This window comes from Heloderma suspectum, chromosome 2 (assembly GCF_057233095.1).
Source record: "Heloderma suspectum isolate Gila_16-S chromosome 2, 16-S_ref, whole genome shotgun sequence".
NCBI classification, from domain to species: domain Eukaryota; kingdom Metazoa; phylum Chordata; class Lepidosauria; order Squamata; family Helodermatidae; genus Heloderma; species Heloderma suspectum.
The window spans coordinates 295,821,900-295,844,891 of NC_139459.1; the positions used below are offsets into that span (position 1 = coordinate 295,821,900).

The 22,992-nt window shown below is 42.4% G+C and overlaps 1 protein-coding gene across 3 annotated transcripts in view; it reads right to left on the minus strand.

Moving 5' to 3' along the window:
* FAM120A (family with sequence similarity 120 member A) overlaps positions 1 to 22,992 on the minus strand; it is a 76,269-nt gene that overhangs the window by 46,646 nt on the left and 6,631 nt on the right. For all 3 annotated transcript variants that reach the window (XM_084839974.1, XM_084839973.1, XM_084839975.1), the window contains 2 exons: positions 21,343 to 21,589; positions 16,825 to 16,907 (listed from right to left, as the gene is read on the minus strand). In XM_084839974.1, coding sequence (XP_084696100.1) covers positions 16,825 to 16,907; positions 21,343 to 21,589 — 330 coding nt within the window. The remainder of the gene's footprint in view (positions 1 to 16,824; positions 16,908 to 21,342; positions 21,590 to 22,992) is intronic.

A 22,992-nucleotide genomic window follows, 5' to 3' on the forward strand; every position in this document is an offset into this window, starting at 1 on the left:
ACCACTGAAAAGGCCCTCTCCATTATATTCACTAGCCTAACTGCCTGCGGCAGCGGGCAAGTGAGAAGGGCCTCTGTTGATTACTTCAAAGTGCACGCAGGCTGGTATAGGAGAAGGCCTTAAAGTAACTTGGGCCCAAATAATTTAAGGCTTTAAAAGTGAAAACCAGCACTTTAAATTGGGCTGGGAAACACCCTGACAACCAATGCAGCTGGTGCCATATCAGTGTCATATGATTAGTATGTGCATTCTGCACCAACTTTGAAGGCAGCCCCACACAGAGTGCATTACAGTAGTCAAGCCTGGATGTCACCAGAGCATCAATGACTGAGGCAAATTGCTCTCTCTCCAGATAGGGCTGCAGTTGGCATATACGCCTAAGCCGCTAAAATGTACTCCTGTCCACTGCCGCCACCTGAGATTCCTATTATCACTGAGTCCAGGAGCACACCCAAACTGTACACTTGGTCCTTCAGAGGGAGTGCAACCCCAACTAAGACCAGATGTATTCTTCTGTCCAGATTGGTCGTTTCCCTACCAACAGTAGCTCCATCTTGTCTGGATTAAGCCTCAGCTTGTTTCCCATCATCCATCCCAAAACTGCCTCCATACACTGATTCAGGCATTCAACAGCCTCCGTAGGATCATTAGATGGAAACGAGCGGTAGAGCCGAGTGTAATCTGCATACGGATGGCACTTCAGCCCAAACCTCCAAACGACTTACCCCAGTCATTTCATGTAGATGCTGAAAAGCACAGGGGACAGGATGGAACCTTGCGACACCCTATAGGCTGATGGCCATAGGGTAGAGCAAAAGTTCCCCAGCATCACCTTCTGAGACCATTCATCCAGGAAGGACCGGAACCACCATAGCACTGCTCCTCCTATGTCCTACCCAGACAACCAATCCAGATGTATACCATGGTTGATGGTACTGAAAGCTGCTGAGAGATCCAGGAGAACCAACAGAGTCTCACTCTCCACATCCATTCCTCAGAGAAAGTCATCTGCTAGGGTGACCAAAGCTGTTTCTGTCCCAAAGCCAGGCCTCAGCCTGGACTGGAATGGATCCAAATAATCAGCATTATCCAACACTACCTTAAGTTGAGAAGCCATCTAATCAGAATCTACTAACTTACTCATACGTAACCAAAGCTTTTTCACAAAGATACTGCAAATATCCAACAAAACTTGTATGTTCTTGGCTCTGCAAATATCCACACTCAGGGCAAGGAACGTGCTTTCAAGATGAGAAAGCTATCAAGCTTATTTCTCAATAGTCACCCAACCCCCTCTTCTTGGGATTTTAAATCATGTGTGCAAACATACCCAAATGCGTGCCCCAAGCCTACCGTAGCCACCACAATACTTATTTGAATCCTAAACATTTCCTCTTCCATTTACAGAAATAGTTTCTAACAACTATTTTCTAAATAGGTGTTAGAAAGTACCTCAAATGAAAGCTACTACAGTTATTTAAAACCACCAGAGGGCACTCATGGAGCCAAAGAAAAAAAAATTCAGTACCAATTTCAACCCAGAGTTTCTGTATGTCTAAAGGTGCCTTAGAGAAGTGACTATCAAGCGTATTGGCAGAAACAAGTCCAAGAGAAAATAACATGAAAGTCTGTGTTTGTAAATGCAAGGGCCTCTCAAATAAATCAAAGTGATGTGCCTGTAATTTATGCTCCCTCACTACCCATTCACCACAACTTCTCTGCAAACCACATACCTCATTGGGAGCACCTTGGATTCAAATAGGGTTATGAAGGAATAATTCTTCACTTCTAAAGGGCACCACTGGTGATGTGGGTAGGTTCTATAACAAAGACACTTCCCAGAGTATCTGTTGTTCTGACAGTACATAATTTCATGTATGAATAGACAGTAATCACAAGAAGGGGATATAACGTGATGACCAGTGCTACGCTGCTGACCCTGCCCCCAGCATGGGCATCTGCACTGAAGAAAGACTGGAAAACATGAACAGCTTTGGATGATGACATTTTCTTTTAGAATTTAAGGCAAGGTGTTTATATATTGTTACCCAGGCATCCACCCAAATGAAAACTGTGGATTAAAAAGAGTTTTATAGAAGGACTACAGATGAAAAACATCTGGAAATAAAGAAGCCATGGGGGAAAATGTTTTTTAATCTTCTCTGTAAAATTCCCAGCATAGTTATTTCTTCCATTCCTTATTAAAATTATTGATCTAATGTATCTTTTACTGAGAGACATTTAGGGATGCTCCAAGTCATGCTCAGTTTCCCAACATGCTGAATAGAGTCATCGTATCAAAATATGGAAGAAAATGTGCATTTCTGACAGTTTGGGTTTGTTTCTTGTCTTGTTCTGGTTAGATGCTGTAGCAGTAATTTAATGTTCTAATCTAAAATCCACATGTGAAAAAATCCCACTGTAGGTTATCCCGCCACTGTCACCAGATGCAATGGAACAGCATAAGTTTTCCCACCTATGTTTCTTTTTTTAAAAATTAACTTTGACACTTGGGTCTATAAACTGCCACAGTTTTCAATAAAGTTCTCAATTAGACTTCATCACTAGGGATGCTGCCTCAGCTATAATATCTTTTAACTGCTTCCACTAGAATAAACCCTCTCTGAGTTTCTTTTAATTAGACTGGTTCCTATTTTTAGACTGGTTTCCTATTATTTTTCAATTTCCCCCCAAATTTCCATGTTTTTTCCAACCCACCCTTCAAAATTTCCAGAAATTTTGCATCTCTAGTAAGTGGGCCATCTCAATAGTAGCACCCGCCCTCTGCAACGTTCTCCCACTTGTGGTCCGGGAGATTGAAACTGTGGCGAGCTTTAGACACCTCTTGAACATGACGTATCTGTTTACTCAGGCTTTCCCTGACTTGTAATTGCATTGTCCTGTTCTTGCTGTAATATTTTAATGTATTTTTTTAAAAAATTATATTGTTTTTATATTGCATTGGGGGGAGGTTATGTAGACCACTTAGAGATCTTAGGATGTCAGGGAGCAAATAAGTAGTCTAAACCTGTCCAATATTATTTGTCAGAATTAGAGTTAGTTTGTACATAACCACAATACCAATTTACAAAAGTGAATTTTACCATGAAAACCAATGGCCCATACTAGTCACTCACATGCCAATTGATGGGAAAAGGCTTGTGGACCCGAAGATGTGAAGGTCTGGGGAAAACCCAGAAAATTAGGGGGGAAATCGTTTGTTTGTTTTTCCAAAAATTTGGAAAAATTGAACAGCTTTGGATTATGAAATATTGTCTTTTAGAATTTAAGACAAAGTCTTTATATATTGTTACTCAGCCTTACTCCCTCAAAACGATTTCTGAAAACTATGTCATAAGAACACTTTTATAGAAAGACTAGAGATGTAAAATGTCTGGAAATAATGAAGCCATGGGGAAAAATATGTATTTTTAATCCTCTCTGTAAGATTCCCAGCATAGTTCATTCTTTCATTTCTTATTATAATTATTGATCTAAAGTATATTTTACCTGTATACATTTATGCTCAGTTTCCTAACATGTGAATAGTCAGCATTGTGCATTCTTGACAGTTTGGACTTTATTCTAGAGTCCTGTAATTCTGATGCTGTAGTAGTCATATAATGTAGTTCTAATCTATTCAGACAATAATTACAAATTTACTGAGTTTACTTCTAAGGGTTTTAAAATATAACAATTTTATAAGCACACTAAGTCATAAATAAAATAACTTTAGGAACAAAAAGGCTGCTTTATGTTCCTAAAACAGACCTCCCTAACTTGGTGCCCTCCGGATGCTTTGGATGACAGTACCCAGCATTCCTGACCACTGGCCATGCTGCCTGAGGCTGAGGGGAGCTGAAGTCCAAAATATCTGGAGGGTATCAGGTTGGAGAAGCCTGTCTCAAAGCAACAAAATCACTTCAGATCTGTAAAGAGCGCTACAAAAATAAGTATTGCTTATTTTTCCATTTCCCCCCAAATTTCCATTTTTTTCTGGAAAACCTCCCCTTTTCCCCATGGCCTCAAAATTTATGGAAATTTTACATCTCTATGTGGATCTAAGGCAGATTTACCCAACCTGGCTCCCTCCAGATGTTTTGGACTATGACTCCATCATCCCTGACCACTGGCCATGATGGCAGGGCATGACAGAAGTTGTAGTCCAAAACATCAGGAGGGGCCCAGGTTGGGGAAGGCTGATTTGAAGGCATCACAGATATCATGAGTTCAAGAGTTTCCACCTTCAAATCCCAGTTAAGTGCATACAACTGAGGAATGTTGACAACACATTTCGCATGCAGAAGGTTCTAGGGTCAATCACAGGCATTTCCATTTTTTAAAAAATGAGGGAGAAGGTGAGATCTTGAGCACTATTGCCAGCGGGAGTGGACAATATTTCACTAAATGGACCAACGGTCAATTCTGCATAAGGCAGTTGCATATATGTTCATTTCTTGTCAAAATATAAAGGCAGCTTTGTGCTTTTCACTTGACACCCAAAAAGAAATACGAGTATCACAAAAACAAACATATTTTGTATTACCTCCTGATATGATTTGAGGGAGGGGGGAAAGAACGAGCAGCAAATCAGTACAACTTCTGAACAACACATACTTCAGAAGTCCTGAAACCTCACACAAACAGCAGCAGACATATTTTATATGAAAAGTCTCCAAACATAGAAGAAAACAGCTTGGGAACACTGAACTCAACACAAAATGTTTGTGTAGGAAATCAGAAGATAAGATCAACTAAACAAAAATGGTTTTAAAACATCTATAATTCTAGTGGCTCCAGCATGTAATTTGGGGGAGGAGAGAAATACTTGTGAAACCTGAGAACAAAATATTACCTGAAAAGCAAAGGCAACAGTAGAAGCCATTCAGAAAACTGGATGGCAAGGCAACCGCTATTCACCCTCAAGAAAGGAGTTCTCTGTAGAAAATGGCCTACTGTAAGGTTGCATTTTAAACAGCTTAGTGTAGCTGTAAAACTGCTCAGCTGCTACAACATGAAACCAATGCTCTAAAGAAAAGGCTATTTGCTGTTAATAATTTTAGTTACCAACATCTTTACCTTCTATGATTATCAGAAATTTGCTTCATATGAGAGACAGAGACTAAAAACCACCTTCAAGTGATTCTGTTCAGAAGCAAAGTTTACTTACTGTGCATCATCCAAACGTAACGCCTGTGTTTTAGGTAGTTGCTTCTGAAGGCTGCCATGTAACATTGCAAAGATTCACATGGCCATTTTTTAAGATATGGCAACGTTTCCTACCAGTATCAGTCTTAGAGAGGTGATGTAGCTTTGTGATCAGGTTTGAGCAGGGAAGTCACCTCAGCCAAGAAAATCAGTGGTTGTCCTTAGCAAGGAACTCTCTCAGTTTAACCTTCCTCCACCCCATCCTGCATATCTTACAGCAGAGGTGGGCAACTTGTGGCCCTCCAGATGTTTTGGCCTACAACTTTCATCATCTCTCACCACTGAATATGGTGGCTAAGCCTAATGGGGAGTTGTAAGCCAAAACATCTGGAAGGCTACAAGTTGCCCACCCCTGCCTTATAAGGTTACTGCTAGGATTTTTTTTAACTTACCCTACGTGAAGCACTCTGATTACTTAGTGCTTACAGCATTCACCTAGCTATTATTTTGCTACATCAACCCCTTGTAGCAACAAGTGACTTGGTCCTGAAAAGCACTGCAAATTAGCTTTTTCATGATGTGGCTATTTGTGACCCTGTGGAAGTACATCAGCACTGTCACCATAGCAACCATGAATTTAATTCTGGTCATCAGACTTCTGGTGCAGTACCTAGCAAGGAGTTCACCATATTTCTCCGAAGAAGCTAAGCTACACTGTCAGTCCATATCTATTTTTTTATCTGTTCTGCCATACTTCTGTAATCCTGACCGACTGACTGGAGGCGTGGTACCAGAAGCAATTAACAAAGGCCGCAAGAACACATGGTGGACTTTGAATGTCTCCCAGTAGCGCCCAAAGCCGCCACCATCTTTCAGGGAAGCAGAATAAAGAGCCAGAACAGTCATAGATCAGCCTGGGTAAGGAAGCCGACCCACAAAGATTAAACACTGCTAAGCATAAGCCTGTCAGCCTATATTGGGGGTGGGGTGGGGATGAGGCCTACATAGCCTATAGGTGGGATGGGGCAATGAGCCTATGCAGCCTATGGGGGGGGAGGGGGAAATGAGGCCTATGCAGCCTACTGCGGCAGGGGGGATGAGGCCTATACAGCCAGGGGAGGGGGGAGAATAAGGTCTATGCAATCTTTGGGGAAAATTACACCACTGCTGCAGACCTAATGTAGCAACAATGCCAGCAGGAGTACTGGGAACACTCTACCCAATGCACCTCCAAACAGCCATTGAGGTTGTGTTGTGTAAACCACGAACAACCCAGAGTTCACAACTGAAAACAAACCATGGGTTCTCTTTGTGGCTTGTTCGTAATTAACAAACCATGGTTTGTTAGCATGAGTGGGTTCATACAACACAACAACTCACAATTCAACAACAAGCCATGACTGAACGACAACTTATACTCAACCCATTTTCTGGGGTTGTCATGTTGTGTGAACACTGCCTCAGAGTTCTAAAGGCTGGAAGACATTGATACCATCTGCTCAGAGGACTGGGGACACCAGAAACACCTGGTGGACTGGTGAAAAGACAGAGGACTGTGCTCCCCCCCACCCCAGCACTCTTCCATTCCTGCCACCTGTCTTCAGGAAGAGCAGAACCAGGAGCCAAATGACACTATTATGTTTTGATACCAACAACTGCCTCAAGTGTGCCAGAGCTCTTATTGTGAGGACAAAAGCAGTACACAAAAATACTTTTGCCCAAGGTCTCACTCTCATTCTCTTGCTGCTCTATCTCTCTATTCCTGGCCTTCCCATCTCAAGAGGCTCCTCTCTTCCCTAGCTCTTGCTCATCTGAGGGCATACCCCCCCTTGCAACTGCAGATAAAGAGCTGCCTCCCCTGCTAGCCTTCCCCTACCCAGACCAGGAAGCCATTTCAACCTTGTTAACCAAGGGTGCATCCAGATGTTCTGTACTTTCAGAGGTCTGCCCTCTGAGGAAGCTCATCCACCATATTTCAGACATGCATGCCCATCTTCTCCCCCAGATCAAGCCTAGGAAAAACCTGGTTCTCCAGTCTGTATCAAAAACTGGATTGGCACTAATTTGCCAGCCCTTGTGTCAATCACAAAGCCAGTTCCACCTCCACTCCTCTGAGCAAATTCTAAAGTGAAAAAAACAATGAAGGCCCAAAAGATCATAGCGGATAACTATGCAGGCACTTGAAAAAACAAAAACAAAGGAGACAGTGTACCTAAAGCACGGTTGTACAAGAGAGAAATCACTTTAAATTCAGAACAAGGTACATGCATGTCCTTGAGAAGCAGCGCTTGCCCCATATCTGCACCCAATGTCATGTATATGGCTGTATGCACCCCAAATCAGCTCCTGCAGCTTACTACCCTCATTGTCAATTTTAATAGGGAAAAAAAGGTTCTACTGAGCTGCTACAAGGAAGGTGGAAAAAGCTGGAGTGAACTTCATGTGTGGCATGAAGGATTATGCTCACTGGACCTTAGCTCAAGTATTGAAAACTGCTTCCATTCAGCAGGAATCTAAACACAAATAACACCCTGAAAAGGAGTAGAGGCACAAAAAGGAGAACCCAGGCAGTGGTTGGAGGCAGGGGAGTTGTGGACACATAGCATTGTCATAAAGAGCTGCTTGGAAGGAGTGAGAAAACATAGTACTGGATTATTTCTTTGAGATGGGGGATTGTGTTCTATAATACAGTACACTGGCAAGTGAGAGGGAACAGTGTTTAATTTCTAAGAGAGATGCTGGGATTCAGGCTTGTGTGGGAACCATGCCACCTGTCCTGAAAATCCTATTCCTTATTTCTGTATGGGAAGGATCCAGGGTGTAGTAAGTCAGTAATAAAAGAACACCATTCTGCACATGCTCAGAGGCACTTTTAACATGTTCTTGCTGGCTACTAGAAATAGTAGCTGGCTACGAAGCCCAACTACAATCTATGAATTCCTGGATCTCACCATACAGAGGCTGATTCACAAAAAATATTTTATCACACTCACACTGAAAAAGGATTCGCCTGATTGAGACTCTTGTGTGAATTAACTCTAGAAATCAGGTATCAAAACTAAGTCTTCTGTTTGTTAAAGAATCCATAAAGTCTAAGTTCACTATAGAATGAAATCCTTAAGGAATCACAAGTATTTTAAAGTATAGATATAAGTAATGAAGTAGGATAAAGAAATGGAAATCCAAACAAATGAAACCAGAGTGATACCCAACATTGCAAAAGTAGACTTCCACTCTTGCGTCTAAACTTTCCCTTCCTCTCTTCCTCCCTGCAGCCCCGCAAAATCTGCTCCAGATGGTCCCCTGGAGTAGCGGGGAGGGTGAATCCATTCCGCTGATGGATGCCATTCCATCAGGGGAAGACGCTAGTTGGATTAACATGTAACACAAATCCTATTTGTTTTTAGGACAACATTTTAAAGCAGTAATTGTACTTTGAACAAGTTTTAAATCATGTTTTATCAATTTTTGAAATTTTAACTATCAAGTCACTTCCTCTTCTCCTCTTACTTTCAAAAGAAGGTGCTCATGAGGGGAATCAACTTTTAAAAAGTGAAGCTACGCCTAATCTCAGGTTGGGAAGACTAGAACCTGAGCTTTAGTTTTGTTTTATATTGGAAAAGAAATTAAATTTAATGAATGCCACTTAAAAATGCTCACTGCCCCCTTCTGATTTTAGTTTTAAAGAGATGGCTATAATTTGTCCCAATAATTACAGTTATCCAAAATAAAATGTCATAGCTAACATCAGATGTAGTGTATGGTAAAGATGCTGGATTTATCTCATATTAATGAAATATCAAAGGCTGTATAATCAATTCTGAACACACATTTCTGATGGAAATGAAAGGCAGAATTCATTATTATAGTTCCTACAGCCACAACATACAGATGCTTTAACAAAAGCAGTTAACAGCATGGCAGTCAGTTACAAGACACACTGAAATGGGTACTGAAGTTTTTTCAAAAAAATCTAACTGGGTAGTACTATAATTATGGAGGAGGAAGTGACATCACACCTGGAAAATGGAAGTTTGAAAGGAGAACTCTGCAATCCTGGAGAAGATTTTTTTTTTTTTACCCAGTAACTGGAACCGAGAAGTCCACAAAAGAAAGTAGCAGCAGCGGCAGATTAAGTGGCTGAAAAAGACAGGCAGTGAATAGAATTTTATTCTATAACTACTAGAAGAAAAACCTCAAACACTTCTGCTAGCACAATGAGGATGCTATGCAGTACATAAAAGACATACAGCCAAAGAGAAGATCATGTTATGTGGAAGTATCCAAAAAAGTTAATCAAGGGTGTTTGTAAAGAAAAATGGTTACGAATTCCTTCAAAGAAAAAATGAACTTGCATTAATGGATAAGCTCAAGTAGATGGCTGTAGAATGAAGGTTAAGTTTTAATTAGGTTACTGAGAACACAGACAAAATGGGTAATTATGAGATGTAAATGAAGGGGAGAAATAAATTGCAATATATGAGATTCTGGAACATGACAGCATGACAAGCAAAGCTCATTGCAAACCCTTTTGCAGATGAAAAGCTGAGAGTGACTGATTTTAGTAAAGTCCCAAAGATTGAATGCACTTTTTATAAATAAGACTTGAGGATATTTAATCCCAGTGTCAATGCCAAAAATTCACACTGCGTCTATTTCAAAAACCCTTTATATCATTTCCTCTAGACATGCCTTCTTTGTTAACAATTTCCTAAATCAATACTTCATGTATATTGGTAGTACTGAACATTCTGTTTCATCTTGTGGAAATGCAGAAAGTATCTCCTTATATTTACAACTGAAAAAGCCCTGGCACCAAAAATATTAATGAACATAATGAACTTCAAAGATGCTATTGTGTTAGGCCTCTTCACTTCTATAGTGATGAGTGAGCAAGTGTGCTTTAACTACAAACAGGAAGAGATGGTTACATTCACTGTACAATCCCTACCGGGGGGGGGGGGGGGGACGACACACAGAGACTTTCACCACTAACCCTGGACTCAGTTATTCTTCATTGCCTACCAGTTAATTCTCCCCTATTACTTTTCATCTCCTTTATCCAACATTTTTCCTGTGCTGCTTACAGCAAAAAGATACTATCAGAGCACTCACCTGGTTGCCCCCTTTCTTGGGCTGCACTATTTCAGACCGCAGGACCACATTTCTTATACGCACCTTCATATCAAGAACTCCTGGTACATACAAAGCTAGTATGTCAGGGGAAAGGGTTCTAGGCTAGCTTTCCCTGTCATTCTAGTTTGGTATGTACAAGCAAGGTTTTTCAATATGGGGAAGGATGCAAAACATGCAACCCACACCTGCTGTCTGAAATGGTATAGTCCAGTAGCAGATACTTCCTGTTAACACTCTAATTGTTCCCAAATTGCAAATCCACTGGACAGGAACTTCAACATTTCAGAGATCTGCACTATACTCTCCCAACAGCCATTTCTGGCAATGATCGTTATGAAAGCAAAAACACTGCTGGGACTATTTGCACACATGTGTATTTCACTGCACTGCATGCAAAGCAAAAAAAGAGAGGTTTTTCTAGAGCACCTAAATAAACAAGGCACTGCACATATATTAATAAATCCAGAATCATGGGCTCAAATTGAATTTTAAGCTTGAGAGTAAAGACTAGACACATAGATGAAAGGCAGTGGCAAGAAATGGTAAAGGGGAGAGATTAGATAAAGAATGATACCATGAAGTGATTTTTAATCAGGCATTTGAAAAATAATGGAAGGAGCTAGACATATGCCATGATAGTAAAGGTTCTAATGGGGCAACAAGGGGGAAAAGAGAACATTGTGGGAATGGATAATGGAACTTTGGGCTTACACAGGACAAGGAGGAGTGAATCCAGCAAGAAGGGAGCATGGAAAATAGATAAGCGGGAGCAAGATGATTAATACATATATAAGTCATCAGACAATGAATTACAATAAAAGAAAGGGGAGGTAGCCAATGTAGGTAACAGAAAAGTAACATCATAATAGCAAGGCAGCTAGATTAGCTGGGATGAAGAACTGAAGACAGAGGATGCTTGTGCAACCTTCACATGATAAATTATGAACAGGTTGCATGTCTTCCTACAACTGCTCTTGATATAAGAACTGCAACACACTGACAAATTATCAAGCAACAGTAGGAACTATTGGAATCTGTCCGGTAGGAGGCAGCTTATCACCTGTGAATCAGATCCAACAGTAGCCCCCCTCAGGTGTTATGTGAAAGTGCATGAACCTAACTTCCATGTGTTCATATTACAGTCAGAAAAGAGACCCCTCGCATAAATCTGTAAACACATAGGGCTCCATCCTGAAAAGCAAAGGTTACCAATCATGTTGACAGGGTCTTTCATGCATACAATTGGGGAACCTTGCTTTTTCAGGGTTCCCAGTCATGCCCATAGAGCTGTATGCAAGGAGGCTCTTTTCAGATCATATTATCAACACTGGGAGGTCAGGCACATGTAATTTCCACTCCCCCCACCCCCCGCATCTACATTACATCTGAAAAGGGCAAGAGTGGCTTAAGGACAGAGGCTGAATTCAAAGACTCCAATTGATTAGCTGCAAGATACGGCAGATGCCGTATCAGTTCCATCCATGGGTGAATTTGATTTTTAAAATATTTCTAGACTTTATAGCAGGAGTGGGGAGAAGATGTCCATCAGCAGACAAATGGCTAATTTCTGATGGGCTACCAAGCACTGAGATTCTTGAAGAGTAAGCTAATCTAGGTAGACAGTGCTCTGATCCAATAAAGCACTTATTATGTCCCTAAACAATACTGCATATTTAGGAACACTTAACACTGATTAGTTATGCCTAGACTGGTAAGAAGTCCCAAATATGGACTCTTGCTTTGCAAACTTAAACACACACTGGTGGCCTTCGATAAGTAGGGGGCGGGGAGAAGCAGGAAAGAAGGCTAAACAAGTTAGCCTGATCTTGCCTCAGAAAAGTAGAGTACAGAAAGCAATAAAAATGGGAAGGTATCTTAGGAGCCAACACCAAGTTTCTTATGAGTTCAGATTTCAGACAAAACTAAATTCTAAGCAGGTACTTAAAATTATTGATCCTGACTCAAAACTTAGAACTAACCAGAGACAGGTCATAAGAAAGTCACTGGGTATATTTGGCACTTCTCTATTCCCAAATAATAACAATAAACAAGACAAGACAATATAGACAATATATTTAATGTAACCAATGTGGAAAAATGGGTTGGATCTCATCTGTACGTAAGCCTCTCAGATATTTTAACAGATGATAAAACTGTGTCTGATTTGTAGGAAACTTCACAGTCATGGTGTAAGATATACGGATTGTGCTTTCAAGATGGACAAGAATAAGACAACTGCAGCAGTGGGTTTTGTTTTGTTTTGTTTTTTTAAATCACCTTTAATGACAATTATTCAAATAGTTTCTAATGACTTTTTTGAACAAAGCAGAAGAATGGGGAATGAAACTTGCCAATTGCATAAAGCAGGGAAGCAATTTTGTTATGTATATATAGATGAAGACGTTACACAAGGGAAACAATGCCTTCTAGAAGATGAGAAACTGGTATGGTATGGTATGGTATGGTATGGTATGGTATGGTATGGTATGGTATGGTAGAGTACAAAGATAACATGCATTTAAAAACCCAATGTTTTGCTATCAACTGAGATAAATAAATAAAAAACAAATGGAGATCCTTTTTGATACTAAGAAGACTATGGCCTTCCCAGTGTGATGAAGCCACGAGCAAAATTATTTAATAAATTATGAGTGATGTTACCTTACTAGTAGAAATAGGAAAGATTTAGCATTCTGAAAGACTGCAGAAAGGCCTTCTTTTGAATAGCATGTTCTGGTCACCCCTATACAAGAAGAATTAATTCAAACCACTACATGTGAAAAAAGAGTAGCAACTCAAGTTGATGGCGGGAATGAGCAGTTGATCAAAAGACAATGAAGTAGTTAGACCTGTTCATTCTATTGAAAAGGGGGTTAACAGAGCATACATCTCTACTTTTACAAATATCAGAAGGTATTTCTCAGAAGAACTATTTTAGAGGTTAAGGATGACCATGGGTAAGGGAATTAATGGCTGCAAAACTACCTATTAATAAATGTACATTGGAGATCAAGTCAAGATTGAACCAAGCACTTCAAAGGTGATGCTCTTGAAGAAAACTAAGATGGGCCAAGAATATCTAAACAACCATAGGCCGGTCGCTATAGGCCGGTCGTTATCTCCTTCTGGACAAGATGCTGGTTCTTACCTATGAAATCCTAAAAGGCTTGGGGCCAGGGTATCTGAAAGACTGCCTCCTCCTGTATGACCCTACCTGAAACCTGCATTCGTCATCTGAGACCCTGTTAAGGGTGTAATCCTATTGGGATAGGCCGCCTCCTCCAAACTCTGAAGCAACCAACTATCCAATGCAGTGCAGGAGCAGCACGGACGGATTCCTGTATCTAGCCATGGGAAGTCAGAGTGCGGGGGGCGGGGGTAGATGCCGGACAACACATAGGAAGCATCAGAAAGGCATTTTCACCCTCCCCACCCCCAGGAACGCCCCGTTTTCGCTGCTGCACACTGCTCTTACCAACGCAGAGCACGGGGCTGATCTGTGCTGCCTACAAGGCAGCGTGGGGGAGGGTGGAGGTTGGTTCTCAGGAAACAGAACTCGGAGCGCGGTCTCCGAGGTCTGTTCCCGGGAACCGACCTATCCTATGGCCGTCTAGCCGCTGACTAGCGGCCATAGGATTGTGCCCTAAGTGTCCTAGAGAGGTGAGGTGGGTGGATACTCGAAACAGAGCCTCTTCTGTAGCAGCACCCTGACTGTGGAACTTCCTCGCCAGGGAGGCTAGGCTAGCTTCCTTTTTATTATTCTTCAGGTGGCCGATGAAAACAACATTGTGCCACCAAGCTTTTAATAGTTAATGCTGCTCTCTGTTTATTATTATTAATCCCTAATTTTATTGTATAAAAAGTTGTGTATCTTCTTGTAGCTTACATACCTTATTATTTTTATCTGTACATCACCTCGAGCACTCACTAAACTAAACCATCTAAAAATATTCTAAGGAATTATCTAAAAATATTCTAAATAAATAAGTAACATTTATACATATTGCATTTCACATTTTGAAGTGGTAAAGAATGTTTACGCTGAATATCAGGATTGCATTTACTTTTAAGTTTCCATTCCTCCGCTCCTTAAGTATCACCCAAAGAGCACCCCAACCCATGGCTTCTAGTTTCCTGAAAAAAAATATTTTACATCCTGTCACCACTGGTATTCATGGCAAAAGAAGGAATGTTTAATAGAGTGAAACTTGTGCTACAAGTCCCTATAACATTTCCCTGATTTTAGCTTTATAATGGAAAAAAACACAATTCTTGCTTCTGCAAGTGCTGATACACATATATTAGGCCATCTGTGCAGCAGCCCAATATACTTTTATTAGGCCAATCTCACATTACCAAATACATCCATGAATATGGATCTCAATAGTATAAAACTGTAACATGAAAAGCAGCATAACAGCCAAACTAAATAAGACTTGGGCACCCACTTGTGTTTACTCATATGCCCTGTTCACAACTAAAATAAGGAGCGGGGATAAGTCTACACCTAAGATATCAGAGCTGATCTGGGGAGAAAAGTGCTTGCAGCAAAAATAAGTTTGGAGGTAACATGGGGGGCAATACAGCTCCCCTAACACATGCATCCCCTTTGTTGCAAAAATATTACCGCCCACCCTCATTTTATAAACCAATAGGGCAGATATATGAACATACAAATATACCCTATTACATCTACTTCCGCTTCTAAATTACCACCATTCTTAGGGTCAGAAAGGAGCTTCATCAATCAGATATACTAAAAAATCTTGGTGTTCTTTTGCCCATCTTTGTCTGGATGGCTTGGTTAACATACTTGAGCCATCCAGATTATATTCTTCGCATGTCCAAGTAGACAGAAAGAGAATGCCAAGAGGCTAGTGGGGGCTGCAGGAAACCTATTGACCTATTAAGGTATGTAACAGGATAGCTATTTAAGATTTATCCCACCACACCTAAATCCCCTTTTTAAACAGGCCACAATGCATTTCCAATGGACACTTGTGCTGAATTACCCTTGCAAGACTGTCTATGTGAAAGAAAAAGCCATTTAATTTGCATTCACAATCAGAAGGTGAATGAGAACTACTCTACTCACATTATTTAATACAGAGTGAAAGTAAGAGCAGCAACCTGCATGCAGATTAGCAGCCTATCTACATGTGAGGGCTCTAGACGTCATGGCTTGTGATACTGTAAATTGGAGCAGTACAAGGGTGCGTTTGTTCCTTCCAATACTTTTTTTTTTTTAATGGGCATGAAAAGTGGAATATAAATGATCACGCAAAAAAGGAAAAAGAAATTAATTCTTCCAGAATCCAGTGCTGGGTTCTTAGGCTGCACTCTTAGAATCTTAGGCTGCAATCCTAAACACACTTACCTAAAAACAAGTTCCAGCGTCAGTAGAACTTACATCCAAGTAAATAAGGTTAGGATTAGGTTGTCCTGTGTTCAATAGCTTCTTCCACACCCCCTATCTAAAGAGAAGGATTCATCTAGAGCCATTCCCAGAGCACACATTTGCTCAAGCAACCAACATAAAAAGTATTACACAACCGCTATGAAGAATTAGATAGACTTAAGGTATGACCTTAAGTTTTTCTGAAGTTCCTGCCACACTTTTAACCATGATGGTAAGTAATTTCAGCAACAGGACTTTTTAATGCAAGACATTTTATACACGTATCTAGATGATAGTGATGGCATTCAAGAAAGCCAGAAAGTACCTATCTTGTCTAAACCATCATTTGAGTTTGCCATTTCTTGACCGTTGGTTACTAATTCCTGGAAGGGTCTTCTGAACTTTTTCATCTCACAGAACTAATTTTCTTTGGATTACTAGAAATCAGTTTTTCCACTATGTAAATAAAAAGCAATATAGTTCTAAAAGAACCTTTTAAGGTACCAGATGTCAGCAGTAGAACACATGTCCAATTGTGCATGTCCATCCAAGTCTAACAAACCACAGATCTTCCCAGAGAACTAGAACCAAAACCACCACTGTTCTTTAAGATGTCTAAATGACCAACTTATACAGAGCAGGTGGAGACAGTTCTCTGGTTCACCAACACACAAGCTCTGATTAGGTTTTGAAGAGGCTTGGTTTTTCATAAAAGTTGCCAAACTAGCCATTTTACAACTCTTTCAACTTTAAAATTAAGCTTGTAGATATATCTATTATACTTGAAGACACATTCTGTTGTCCCAGAGCTATCAGCCCCCACCCCCAAAAAAGGGTGGGGAAGGAGAAGAGTGAATTTTGTCAGACCTGCAACAAATTGCTGGTGCTAGTATGATAAGGTGAGAACTAGAAAAACAGGGTGTACATTACCCAACTATTAGTATATTTATGAAAAGACTTAAAGGTATCAGTTGCAGTCTAACACATTTTATCCACAGTAGTGCTCTTGAAGTCTTTGGTACTACTTTAAAGTAAGTAGACTGCAGGTCAATCTTTAATTTCTCAGGAAGCATCCAACAATATTAAAAGTTGTCCCATAATAGAACATATTTTATAGGCCAGAAATTATACTGAAGTTGTACCTTAAGAGAAGCTAGTGGGTGTTCTGGACCAAGTAAACTCCAATGAAATGATGCCAAATCTTCATCAGGCAGAATGTGATTACCTGTAATATATAATATGCAGTGCTTTTACAACCCTAAAAATACATACTCTATGTAACTTGCTCTACATAAAAAAGAGTATGATACAAAAGCTAAAATATTTTGGAAACGAATACAGTCTTTAGCTCAAAGAACATTAAAGACTACTATAGAATTAAAGCCAGAAACTTTTTTATTGGGTCTAACAGATAAACACGTAAAAGGGGGGAACCCTCTTTCTCTACATGACAACGGCTGCAAGGTTATTGTATGCACAAAAGTGGAAGAATGAAACAATACCATCTGTGAGCGAGTGGATCATGAAAATGATGGAATTGGCAGAGATGGCAAAACTTAGTATAATTAAAGAAGGATCAACAACTAAATTTATGTTAGATTGGCAACCTTTTATAGAATTTGTACAAGAAATAGAGAAAAATGATATTTATGTATGTGGATTTTGAACTCTTGAGATGGTTAAAAATTAGGAGAAATGAGATGATGTCTGTGAACTCAGTGTATGATATACAACTAAGATAAGAAGTACAGAATAATAATAAGCATTTGTTGTGTAAGGGGAGCCAAAGGTAGATCTCTTACAATCTTAAGAGATATTTTAGTGTATGTGTATTGTGTGTCTATGTTGTTGTTGTTGTTTCTTCTCTTTATAAAAAATAAAATTATTACATTAAAAAAAAGTATATGATACTACTATTTATTTTGAAACTGCACTTGGAATTAGTGAAGCCTGATAGAACTAGAAAAAATAATAATAATCAAATTCAAATTTCACTTCCAGTACTGAAATTACAGTAACTGAATAAGCATTCATAAGGCAATGAATCTACATTTTTCCTAATATTACCTTTAATGCAGGAACATGTTTATCTGAAAGCATATCTCATATCAGTGGCACTTGCTTCCAAGCAAATTATGTTTAGGACTGCAGAATTACTTTAGGTACATAGGTACATCTTTAAACAAATGTACCTATTTCCAAGTAAGAGTGACTGGCATCAGATACCAAGTTTTCATTCATTCCTTTAACTGTGCGTATGCTACAACAAAATCAACAACCTTAAAAAGGATGAACTCATACATAAGTGAATGTAGAAAAACATAGTCCTTCCATTAACGTATTTGCAAGGGGTTTTTTTGGTTTCTTATTATTTTTTTTAATTGTTGGTGGGGGATGGGTTTTGGGGGGATTCTGTTGTGTTTTTAGGGGTGGGTAGCCTGCCTGATAGGCAGGAGCGAGGGGGCATGTGTCCACCTGACAGAGGCAGTGGGGGGAGTGTTGGGGGCCAGAACATACTGAGGCAGGGTGGCAGGCGCTGGTGGAGTGCTAGGGGCAGACCATGCCAGGTAAGGGGAACAAGGGAGAGATGTGTAATATCTGTCCCGTTCCGGGCCTGTCCGGAGCCAAAGGATGGCTGGGGGAGGCGTGACTCCATCTTCGGGCCTTCGTTTGCTGCTCTGCAATGCCAGGTCTGTTATCCAGAAAACATCCCTCATCCATGACATGATCCTGGATGAGGGTGCAGACCTGGCATGTATTACAGAGACCTGGCTGGCTGAGGCCACGGCTCCAACTCTGGCAGCCATGTGTCCACCTGGATTTTCATACACACAGCAGCCAAGGGCTGGGGATCGGGAAGGGGGAATGGCTGTTATCTACCGAGATAGATAGATCTTGTTCTTCACCAGACCCCCTCTCTGGGAGACCGAAGTTGCCAAGTGCATGTACTGGAGGTTGGGCTCGAAGGGCAGTCTGGAGATTCTGCTCGTGTACCGTCCACCCCGCTGCACAACTGACTCCCTGGCTGAGGTGCTTGAGGTGGTCTCTGATGTGCATGTACAGTCCCCTAACTTATTGGTGTTGGGGGACTTCAATGTACATTCAGAGGTCGTCCCCACGGGGGCACCTTGGGACTTCATGGAGACCATGGCCTCCTGGGAGCTGCACCCTATTCCAACTGGGCCCACCCATGTAGCCGGTCATGCGCTAGACCTTGTGTTTGTTTCTGGAGAAGCGGGGAGTGATCTGGAAGTCGGGGGTATATCCACCACACCCTTGTCATGGTCAGATCACTATCTGGTGACGTTGGACTTCTCGGTTCCACAACCCCTCCGCAGGGGTGGAGGACCCATTAAAATGGTCCGCCCCAGGCGTCTTATGAATCCAAATGGATTCCTGACACCGCTTGGGGATTCTCTGGAGCACGCCAATGGCCACTTGGTCGAGACCCTGGTGGGTGGCTGGAATACTGCAATCATTGGGGCATTAGTTCGGGTGGCTCCGAAACGCCCTCTCCCCCTGAACAGGGCTCGGACTGCACCATGGTTCAATCCGCAGTTATGAGCTCTGAAACAGGAGGTGAGTCGGCTAGAGTGCTGGTGGTGGAAGTCTTGCTCCAAAAACGATCAGACACGGGCTAGAGCTGTATCTTCAGCCTATCATGTGGCAGTGAAAGCAGGAAGGAATATTATGCTGCCTCTATTGCGTCTGCAGAGTGCTGTCCCAGGAGGCTGTTCCAAGTGGCCCGGAGCATGGCCAGTCCAGTTGCTCCAGTATTACTGGAGCATTCTAAGGCCTCCTGTGAGGCCTTGGCAAGGCACTTTGCGGATAAAATTGATCGGATTAGGAGTGTTATTCCATGCGCTGTGGATACAGTTAGTGAGCAAGAGGCGGCCTGTGGCAAACCAGTTTTGTGGGATCGGTTCCAGCTTCTTCCTTCTGATGAAGTGGACAAGGTGCTTTCACCTGTAAGGCCGACCACCTGCTTACTTGATCCTTGCCCATCTTGGCTCATTATGAGCTGCAGAGTGAGGCTGGGTGAGGGGATCAGGGTGGTGGTAAACGACTCCCTTGAGGAGGGACTGATGCCATCAGCTCTCAAGGAGGCAGTGATAAGACCGCTCTTAAAAAAGCCCTCCTTGGATCCCCAAGTTCTGAACAACTTTCACCCAGTCTCAACTTTGCTATTTTTGGGCAAGGTGATTGAGCGGGTGGTGGCGATGCAGTTGAAGGCACACTTGGAAGAAGCAGATTATCTAGATCAATTTCAGTCGGGCTTCAGGCCTGGGCATCGGACAGAAATGGCCTTGGTCGCCTTGGTGGATGATATGAGGAGGGCTCTGGATAGGGGTGAATGCTCCTTCCTTGTTCTCCTCGACCTCTCAGCAGCTTTTCATACCGTTGACCACGGTATCCTCCTGGACCGCCTGAAGGGGTTGGGCATTGGAGACACCGTATTACGGTGGTTCCAGTCCTTCCTCTCCGGCAGGTACCAGAGGGTAGCACTGGGAGAGGAGGTTTCGGACCCATGGCCGCTCACTTGTGGGGTGCCACAGGGTTCCATCCTCTCCCCGATGCTATTTAACATCTATGTGAAGCCGCTGGGGGCTATCAATAGGAGGTTTGGGGTGCAGCGTCACCAATATGTGGACGACACGCAGTTCTACCTCTCGTTCAAATCTTCACCAAGGTTGGCCGTAGAATCCCTGTCCAAATGTCTGGAGATGGTGAGTGGCTGGATGGGGAGGAATAAGCTGAAGCTGAACCCTGAGAAGACCGAGGTACTTTTGGTGGGAGACAAGAGGAGGTTGGGGGATGCTGACCTGGTGTTGAATGGGGTACGGCTACCCTTGAAGGACCAGGTCCGCAGCCTGGGAGTCATTTTAGACTCCCAGATGTCCATGGAGGCACAGGTGTCAGCTGTGAGCCGGACAGCGCTGTACCAACTCCATCTGATACGGCGGCTGTGCCCCTACCTTCCTGACCATCTGCTCCCATCAGTAGTACATGCCCTGGTCTCCTCTCGTCTAGACTACTGTAATGCGCTCTACGTGGGGTTACCCTTGAAGACGGTTCGGAAGCTGCAGAACGCAACGGCTTGCCTGATTAAAGGCAGCCACCGACAAGATCACATCACTCCAGTGCTGAAGGAGTTGCACTGGTTACCAGTTGTTTTCCGGGACAAATTCAAGGTGCTGGTTTTGACCTTTAAAACCCTATATAGTTCCGGCCCAGCCTATCTTAAAGAGCACCTCCAGCAACACCAGACAGGCTGCTTAACAAGTTCATCCTTGGACGGCCTTCTCTCTGTCCCATCAGCCAGGACAGCTAGGCTGGTGAGGACATGGGAGAGGGCCTTCTCTGTGGTGGCCCCCACTCTGAGGAACTCCCTCCCTAGGGAACTCCACCATGCCCACTCTTTAATGAGCTTCCGCCACACATTAAAAATGTGGTTGTTCAAGCAGGCATTTGGGGTGGGTTAGGGTATTTTTAGAAATATGTTTTTAATGTAGAATTTTATTGTTTTAAACTGTTTCTATTATTGTACATTGCCCAGAGTGGCTGGGTGACCAGCCAGATGGGCGATCGATCAATCGATCGATCAATAAATAAATATAAGATCAGTTTAAAGGTGGACTTCCATGTGACATTCCACCTACCTAAAAGAGCAGCAAAAATAGGAAACCGATTTGGATTCAGGTCCAGTTGCTTGGCAACTTCATGCATCAGGTATTGGCTTGTCGTGAGGCTTTTTCCATTACGGCTCAGTTTTAGGGCATGGGCACTGAAATAGTAAGGGATGTTGCACAATGCGTAATCTGAATCATATGCAACCAAGCCATGGAAACCTTTTTCTCGGCAAAAAGCAATTACTTCTTGATGGTGATCTTCAATGCTCTGTGCAACCTATGTGAAAGGGGGGGGGGGGAGAGAAGAGAAGGACACATTAAAAGTTAATACCAAACTGTGCAAACATGCTGAAATATAAATTAACAGTTCATGTTAAAAAAAAAAAGAAGTTTTAACACTGAGAACGTGCAGTTCCAGGTTTCTGTACTCCATGCTGTATACAGTGTTGTGTCACAATGTAATGTCCAATACACTCCAACCAAGCTTTGGTGCCGTTCTGAATAATCTTCCCTTCATTTAAACACTATAGCCGGAGCTAATGGAGATTCCACCTTCAAATAAACATTCAATGCCCCAGTTCAAACATTTTGTTCTACAAACAGGATAGTACTTCAGAAGGAGGCACACAACCTTAACAGCCACTCCTGATCTCACCAGATGAAGAGGAGAGAAATATCAGAATAAGCAGTGTTCCCCAATTCCACCTGCCACACGCCTACAAAGAAATCTACATAAAAGACATACAAGACCCCAGCACCTTTCAGAAACATAGTAGTCCCCCTTTGCATAGCAAATATTTACCATACAACACACATATTCATTTTAAGTGGCTTCTAACCCATAACTTATTAGGTTCCATCTTGGCCTTCTGGTGTTGGCAGATCACCAGAAGGGCTTCTCCTTTGGTTTGACATTTTCATCAGCCAGCCTTGAATCCACCTGCAGCTCCTTCTTTGCCCCACCTTCTGCCAGGAATAGCACTGGCTCCCAGTGTTCCTTGCGGCGGCACACACTCAGCCCCTACCACAGGTGGTGGCGGTGTAGCATTTCTGGGGCAAGCCCCCAAATGACCGGAAACATACGTTTCTGGAAGGTGCAAACTGCCCCTTCCAGGAACTTGCATTTCCAGTCATTTGGGGACTTGCCCCTGGAAGTACTACATCGCTGCTGCAAGGGCTGGCCATGTGTGCAGTGGGAAGCACTGGTGCTCACCGCCAGCAGTAGGTCCCCATTGGATCCTACCCATCACACCTCTTTCCCACTCTCCCCTTCCCACTGAGTGCCCCCACAGGCCTCTGTATTCCCTTCCATTGCTTTATGTGGTCTTCCCTATCCCAGCTCCAATTTCCCTGATTCCCCGCCCTCCCCCCCCATGTTCGGTCACCCTCTGGTTTCCCCACTTCCTTCTCCCATCCGATCAGATTACCTGCAGCTCTCCCCCAAGTCATCCCAGCCCTTCCACCACCCCCAGTTTCCTTCCTGCAATCCCCAAGTATCCCCATTCCCTTCATTCCTGGGGCGGGCACTTCAAAGTGAAATCGCAGGTATCAGCAGGGCATTTTGCAAGTGCACAGGGAGAGATGCCCATGAGCACAGCGATTCCCAGGGGCATCATACTGCCAACCCCCAGCTTAGCATGATGTCAGAATGCAGCCAGTGCGTCATTTATCATGCTTAAC